At 46.6% G+C, this 8,537-nt stretch overlaps 1 protein-coding gene across 1 annotated transcript in view; it reads right to left on the bottom strand.

The window, feature by feature from the left end:
* Positions 1-2,599: 2,599 nt before the first annotated feature.
* Positions 2,600-8,537, bottom strand: part of LOC149465099 (uncharacterized) — a 28,484-nt gene continuing 22,546 nt past the window's right edge. Inside the window, exon 7 of the mRNA XM_089673770.1 lies at positions 2,600-5,438. Within this exon, the coding sequence (XP_089529896.1) occupies positions 4,730-5,438 (709 nt within the window). The 3' untranslated portion in view covers positions 2,600-4,729. The remainder of the gene's footprint in view (positions 5,439-8,537) is intronic.

The following is an 8,537-nucleotide window of genomic DNA, read 5'->3' as shown; positions in this document are numbered from 1 at the left end:
CTCATTGATGGAAGTGGGGAGGGAAGGCTTATTGGTGGAGGTGGGGAGGCAAGGCTCATTGATGGAGGTGAGGAGGGAAGGCTCATTGGTGGAGGTGGGGAGGGAAGGCTCATTGGTGGAGGTGGGAAGGGAAGGCTTATTGGTGAAGGTGGGGAGGCAAGGCTCATTGGTGGAGGTGGAGAGGGAAGGCTCTTTGATGGAGGTGGGAAGGGAAGGCCCATTGATGGAGGTGGGGAGGGAGATGAGGAAGTGAATGCTGGTTCTGATAGAAAGGTGTCAGAACACACAGCGCACTGCAGTTTGTTGTGTATGGGGCTGTGTAGCTGCAGACCGGTCAGGGTGCCCTGCAGCCAGAACTGGTCCATGGAGCAATGGAAGAAGGTGACCTGGTTTTACTAATTTAAGAATGGTTTGAGGAACGCAACAATTAATTTACAGTGTTGACTTGGCCTCAAAATTCTCCAATTCTCAATCCAGTCACATATCTGTGGGATGTGCTGGAAAAACAAGTCTGATATATGGAAGCTCCACTTCCCGACTTACAGGACGTCTGGGATCTGCTACTGACAGCTTGGTGCCAGATACCACAGCATACGTAGAGGTCTAGTGGAGTCCATGCCTGCAAGGGTTATGGTGGGTGGTCACAATGTTATATCTGATCGTTGTATACAGACATTGTCTAAAGTATGAACTTAAGGTTCGTTCTGAACACAAACGTGGACTGAACTTTGGCCCCCCCAGTATGAATATTATATAGACGGTACAGGGCCTTTATTACATCCCATGGATATAAAACATCTGGACAGGGACTCTGACATGTCTGACCCACAGGGGGCATCACTCATCACAACCCGTCATAGAAAAGTGGACTCCTCTAGTATTCTGTAATATCCAGAGCTCCAGAAGGAGGTCCACAGATCACCTCCTGTGTACAATGATATCTGCTGAGGAAGGAAATAGATGTAATAGTCTGCAGGAGAGCTGCTAGGTGTATGCACATCCACTTTCTTCTCGTCTTTTAGAGTGCACAGTATTTGTCTTTTTTCTCGTTCCTCTGAGGATTGCTGTGATATTTTTGACCTCCTGTATCATTCTCATAGTTCTTTGATGAATTCACTAGGTGGCCTACTTTCTCACCTCTTTCATAGGAACACCAAGATTTATTTATTACAGGTAATACAGCGGTGCTCTGCCCTGTTGCTAGCTAGGAGCTTCACTTCAGCTTCCACCTGACCTGGCTCCCAGGAGCACTGAAATTGCTGCCAGTGCTGGGAAGAGGTTGGTGGCACTCTGCCCTTATGCCAGAGCTTCTGCTGGGGAGCCCACATCCTCCACTCCGGCTGGCTTTTGAAGTGGGAGGACTGCTTCCTTTCTCTAAAGACTCTTAACTGCCACTTGAGAGGGAGAACAACTTCCTCTTTTCCATGGTCCTTGACCCGCCTCTGGTAAGGGGGGAATGGCTTCTTCCTGTTCCTGAACCTCAGACTCTGGAGAGTGAGGACAACTTCCTCCCCTTCTAGCACCTCAGACTGCCTCTGGGGAGTGAGGATGGCTTCTTCCCCTTCCAGTACCTCACACTGCCTCTGGGGAGTGAGGACAGCTTCCTCCCCTTCCTGCACCTCAGACTGCCTCTGGGGAGTGAGTTCGGCTTCCTCCCCTTCCTGCACTCCAGACTGCCTCTGGGGAGTGAGGACGGCTTCCTTCCCCTTCCAACACCTCAGACTGCCTCCGGCGAGTGAGGACGGTTTCCTCCCCTTCCAGCACCTCAGACTGCCTCTGGGGAGTGAGGACGGCTTCCTCCCCTTCCAGCACCTTAGACTGCCTCTGGGGAATGAGGACAGCCACCTCCTCTCCCTGCTGCTCCAAAATTGCTGAAGATCCAGGGCACGGGCCGGCGGCACTTTGGCCCAGTGCCAGTGCTTCGTTGGGTAACTCATTATCCATAACATCCATGGGTGCTGAGGCATACTGTTGAGCGTCGTCGAACAGTCTTTTATATGTTTGTTCCAGCTCCCATTCTTGTGTGACTATAAAGTCCAAGTCCTCAATCTGAGCTCACTGAGAACCTTCAACTCCCTAAAATCTTGGATGTGCTCCCATCTCCATTCTGCTGCACTACCAAACTGTGGATCCTCCAGAAGCGCCTCAAATATCGGTCCCGGGCTGCTGAAGTCATAGCCTTCTATGGGATTGCTGTTCTCCAGCTACAGACACACCAGGGTGGCATACCATTGCAGTGCCTGAACCATTGCCGAGCATCAGTTCCATCTGGACCAGTCTATCAACCATTCCTTCCGAGGATGTTCTCCTCCTAGGAACAGTAAATGCAAGTCCAGCTGCAGCCAGTACTGATCAATGGGTATAGGGAGGACCTTTCCATAACAGTATTGCTCCACTTGGAGAGCCTCCCTCCAGAACTCATGGCAGATCATCAGGTGGTGGTTTGGACTGCCCATAGGGAGGAAGCCGATCCCACAGCTGCCAACCAAAGTGGCAGTCTGCCTGACACCCCAGAGGGTATCTCTACTAGGCTACAGCTTCCTCCACTCTGGAACCAGAATATAGAAAAATGAATCCCAAGCTTCAGACAGAACCAATGTTGGAGTAAATCAAGGACTGATTTTATTAACAAACAGCACAACATTTATACAGAAAAACCTTCCCCCTAGACAGGTATGGCCCATGTTACAAGTCCCAGGAGAAAATGACATTACATAAACAAACAAACACAAGAAAACAATGGACTCCTTCCCGGCATCTAGCAGTCTGGACTCTGGAGGTTATGGTTCCTTGTAACCCCAAGAGGGGGCTCTCCTTAGTTCTAGGTCCATAGTTGGTGGGAAGCAGGCTGGCCTCCAGGCCCCTCCAGGAGACCAAGTCCTGGTGGTTTCCATGACACCTATGTATTGTCAGGCTGCTCCGGTCCAGCCACATGATCTGGCTTCCCTGTGTCAACCAGAGTGGCTGCAGGGCGGACCTGACAACAGATAGGCCATTGAAGCCTATGGGTGATGTCAAACGCCCAGGCCTTACCAGCTGTTGTTGGAGCGCGCTCTTATGTCCCGCTGGTTGACACGGGAGATCACATGACTGGACCAGAGCGCCCTCAACATAGGTTAGTATACTGTACAATTCTATCTCACACCGGTTATTCAGAATAGGTGTTAGGAGGAAGGAAGGGGCCTGTTTAACAGCAGTTAGGTTTTGCCCAAAATTCTACTTTTAACTCCAGGCGCAAAAATTTGTATTTATATCTGTTCCTCAACAGTCACGAAATTATAAATCCACGTTGTATACACCAAAGGCCCTCAAAAACCATGTTATCGCTTTGTAAAAGTGGCCGAGAAATCATCATTATGCTGTACATAGCATGTGCAGAGAAACAAAGCTATGGGAGAGACCTGGGTAGGCGGCACCCATTACAGGCGACCTGCAGAAAACTTCAGGAGAGGGCTACAAAGTTTTAAGATAAAAGGCCTGCAGGAAAGGAGGAATCTACAATGGGAAAACAATAAAGCTGCACTATAAAAGATAGAGACTGCAAAGATCAAGAATTTTTTTCCCTTAATCACTTAATGCTGAGAGTCCTGTTCATTAAGAAAATCATGGACCAGCTATAACAGAAGCAGTGACTTTTAGTGTATCCATATTGCATACAACATACTATCATTGTTCATTGGCTAGGAAATGATAGTGTGTGAATGTTGGTATGCATGCATACTTATAGTACTCTATATGTCTTGTTTTTTTCCTGTAACTGTAAGTAGTTTACATACACAGCAGTCTTGCTTAGAAATGGCATAATAATACATAATAGGTTTTTCTCCTTGGCATTACTGTAAGAATCAGGCAGCTGAAAAAAGAAGAAAGAAAACTATCTTGGGTTTGAAGGTTGTGATGGTGTGGAGGAGGAATTACAGGAGGAATGATAGATGGGTCTATGGACTGATGGACTTATCATTGGAGTATACTACAGATGGCCTGAGGTCTATGAGAAGGGGGAGAGTCAGCTGTTCCAACAAGGACAAGCTGGGAACACCAAACTACCAAGACACAAGATGAAGACTAAAACCTACAGGATGAGCCGTACTTGTAGTGTTAGAATATGGAGAAGCAGAAAAGAGGAGAAAAGAAGAGAAGCAGAAGGAGAAAAGACAAGGAGAAAAGAAGAGAAGGAGAAAAGAGGAAAAGGGAAGAGAAGAATGATCTTGCGGTTGGAGGTAGTGATGGTGCGGAGGAGGAATTACGGGAGGAATGATAGATGGGCCTATGGACTGATGGACCTATCATTGGAGTATACTGCAGACGTCCTGAGGTCTATGAGAAGGGGGAGAGTCAGCTGTTCCAACAAGGACAAGCTGGGAACACCAAACTACTAAGACACAAGATGGAGACTAAAACCTACAGGACCCCCCCCCCCCCCCTCCTTCTCTCTCATCATGATGTCCTCCATGGAAGCTTCTACTGAAGGTCAGGGGAGATCAAACTACACTGCTAGAGGGACCCAACCAGCAATGACCCCCCCCCCCCTTCTCTCTCACCATGATGTCCTCCATGGAAGCTTCTGCTAAAGGTCAGGGGAGATCAGACTACACTGCTAGAGGGACCCAACCAGAGTTCTGAGTATGGTGGATAGCATTCCTTCACTCAGGGCAGAAAAACAGCTTTTTCCATGAAAGGCTTATCTGACGTTAAGTAAGATTTGATTTTGTTGAAAGCATTTTTCACACTAAGAACGGGAACGCGCCTTTTTGCACACACGAGACCTTTGATGTGTTTTAAGATTGGCCTTGAGTGAAAAACATTTCCCGCACTCAGAGCAGCAATATGGTTTCTCCCCCGTGTGAGATCTGTGATGTCTGACAAATTCTGATTTATGAGGAAAACATTTCCCACACTCAGGGCAGAAATACGCCTTCTCACCTGTGTGAGTTCTTTGATGTTTTGTAAGGTTTGATTTTATTGTAAAACATTTTCCACACTCAAGACAGGAATACGGCTTGTCCCCTGTATGAGATCTGTGATGTCTGACTAGTTCTGATTTATGGGGAAAACATTTCCCGCACTCAGGGCAGAAATATGCCATCTCACCCGTGTGAGTTCTTTGATGTTTTGTAAGGTTTGATTTTATTGTAAAACATTTTCCACACTCAAGACAGGAATACGGCTTCTCACCTGTGTGAGATCTGTGATGTCTGACTAGTTCTGATTTATGGGAAAAACATTTCCCGCACTCAGGGCAGAAATATGCCATCTCACCCGTGTGAGTTCTTTGATGTTTTGTAAGGTTTGATTTTATTGTAAAACATTTTCCACACATAGAGCAAGAATACGGCTTCTCTCCCGTGTGAGATCTGTGATGTCTAATTAGTTCTGATTTATATAAAAAACCTTTCCCGCACTCAGGACAGGAATAAATCTCCTCACCTGTGTGGGATCTCTGATGTACAGAAAGACTTAATATAGAACTGAAACCTTCCCCACATTCAGGACAGGAAACTTTCATCTCCCTCCCATCCCTCACTTTCTGAGGTTGCTCAGAGTCCGAGGAACTCCATGGTCTCTCCACACTGGGAAGTCCACCATCCATAGTGGAGCTTATTGTCTTTTCTCCGGCACAATCTCCTGTGATGTCCTCATCTTCCATTTTACAACCTGGAGATAAAGTGAGACGATCCTTTGAGGGTTTCTCCATGGCGGGTCCTGGAAAAATAGAAAAACATCATCAATAGATAGGAGAGGGTTAGTTCACTTCCATCAAGATTCCATCTGGATCAGGGAGATAGGAGGGAGCAGTTTGTGGCAGGCGCAGCACTATGTAGTGCCTTGTGCGCTGTGGCATTAGAAAAATTATGCAATTGCTGTTTCTTCTGTTTGATTAGACTGACTTTACTCTGTAATTCCTCCAATGCCGCTCTATGGATGCAGTAGGTTTAAAGAGCACACCGAATACTTTAGTTAACTTCTTTAATAACTTCAATCTTCCTCATATAACACTGCTGCTTGTGCAGCGGACAGTTCATGTACAAACACGTGGTGAATGAAAATCACCAAGAAACAAGGAGATTCAACAGTTCAATCTTGTCAGATAACATAAGACGGTAGACGTATTGTGGATTATGGATTACGGTTGCATATTGTGATTCTTTACGTATTTCGTTTCGTATTACTCTACAATGACTTGTTTCAGTTTACCTTACAATGGCTCATTTCGTTGGAACTATTTGGCCTTCTCTGCTTCCATAGAACTTATCTCTGACTGGAACTCTGTCTGTTTCCTCTTCTGTCTGGTGAGCAAATGGCTCTAGAAAGATCTAGCAGGGGGTTTTACACAGGCACAAATGTGAAACTGGCTGGGATTGGTTAAGGCTCTGTGCAGTGTGAGGCTGGCTGTGATTGGCTTACCTATGTGCTGACTCTTAAAAGTATATTTTTCCTTTTCTGCTTCTGCTAACACAATGAATTTATAAATGTTATATAACATTCAGAGACATAAATTACAGCAATGATTCTGCTTTTGGCTTTAACATATGCACATATACTGTACACTGCACTGAGGTTATTGGCAGGTTTGGTATACACATATATGTGAACCATATTAGCAACCTAGGACCGGTCTTAGCTGGCCAGCTACACAGATGTTCTCTGTGGATGTCCCAACCAGCTGGGACTCTTCCCCTCTTCAAAAGGCCTTTGGTCCTCCCAGATCACTTCTACATTTACTCCGCCTTATCAGAGGAGCAGGAACCAATGGGGGCTGGGAGGGGGGAGGGGCGTAACAGAGCAGAGATAAGAGAAGAATATATTCTGGTCACCTGTGCTGATCTCTGTAGGAGTGTCCTCCTCTATGAATGTCCTCCTCATTCCAGCCTCCTCCGTATATTGCTGATCATCCCTCAAATACGTCTCTTCTACTTCACCCTCAACTTTCATGTTCATCAGATCTTCACCCTAAACCAACAGAATGGCAGAAAATAACATCTGTAACATAGAAGGATTTATGATGTGAGATCACAAAGAACATCTCATCTTGTAGAGTCCACACATCGTCTCCACATGTTAGAGGGTTCCATCACTTTATGTTTCCGACCCTCAACTCCACCTACCTGATGATGGTGAGTGATCTTGTGACCTGCCTGTGTGGAATCCCGGGAATACAGAGGACGGGGACATCTCTCTGGTGGGTTCCTGGTTTTAGGTGTTTCCACCATAACATCCTCATAGAGACCCTGGTGTCCTTCAAAAAGCTCCTTTATTACACCATATTCCTCATCCTCCTCAGATCAGGTGGATAACCCTGCCTCTCACTAGAAGAGGGGTCTGAGATAAGCCAATAATGGGGGATCAGGTGGATAACTCCACCTCTCACTAGAAGAGGGGTCTGAGATCAGCCAATAATGGGGGATCAGGTGGATAACCCCACCTCTCATTATACATGGGGTCTGAAATCAGCCAATAATGGGGGATCAGGTGGATAACCCCACCTCTCACTAGAAGAGGGGTCTGAGATCAGCCAATAATGGGCTGAGAAGGTGGATAACCCCACCACTCACTATAAGAGGGTGTCTGACATCAGCCAATAATGGGGGAGGAGTTGGACAACCCCGCCCCTCACTATAAGAGGAGGTCTGAGATTAGCCAATAATGGGCTGAGAAGGTGGACAACTCCACCCCTCACCATACAAGGGGTCTGAGATCAGCCAATAATGGGCTAAGAAGGTGGATAACCCCACCCCTCAATATAAGAAGGGGTCTGAGATCAGCCAGTAACATGGGGAGGAGGTGGATAACCCCACTTCTTACTATAAAAGGGGTCTGAGATCAGCCAATAATTGGGCTCAAATTTCATTACAACCCGAATCCAAATCCCATCGCTCGTTACAAGAGACTGCTAAGGTGAGAAGGTGATTGGTGGGAAAGGTGACATCTCCACAATAAGGAGAATGTTCCGGCCCCGGAAGTGGGGGAATGTTCTGCCCCTGAAGGGGTTAATCTGGGTTACCACACTATATCTGTGTGTATCATCATCTGCTGGAGATAAAAGACATCACAGTGACTATGGAGGAAGAGGACGGACATGACGATGGAGGAATTGGACGGACATGATGGTGGAGGGAGAGGACGGACATGAAGAGGAAAGAAGAGGAAGAGGATGGAATTACTCTTATAGTGATTGGTGAGGAAACCTGCCTCCTCCCCATCATTGGCTGATCTCTGACTTCCTTTCTTATAGTCAAGGGTGGGGTTATCCATACACCATCCTCATTATTGGCTGCTGTGAGGATGCAAAGCAGGTTCAAAGGATACAAAAGGCATTATGGATGAGCACCAAAGTTAATCAACCACAAATTCTACCAAAATTATAATCCTACAAATTGGACTTAAATTTCAGTTACAACCAGAATCCGAATCTCATCCCTCGTTACAAGAGACTGCTAAGGTGGGAAGGTGACATTTCCACAATGAGGAGAATGTTCCGGCCCCGAAAGTGGGGAAATGTTCTGCCCCTGAAGGGGTTAATCTGGGTTACCACACTA

This window comes from Staurois parvus, unplaced genomic scaffold (genome assembly GCF_062004578.1).
Source record: "Staurois parvus isolate SC_StPar_1 unplaced genomic scaffold, SC_StPar_1.0 ptg000144l, whole genome shotgun sequence".
NCBI lineage: Eukaryota > Metazoa > Chordata > Amphibia > Anura > Ranidae > Staurois > Staurois parvus.
The sequence above is the reverse complement of the archived record's forward strand: the minus strand, read 5'-3'. Positions and strand labels throughout refer to the sequence as shown.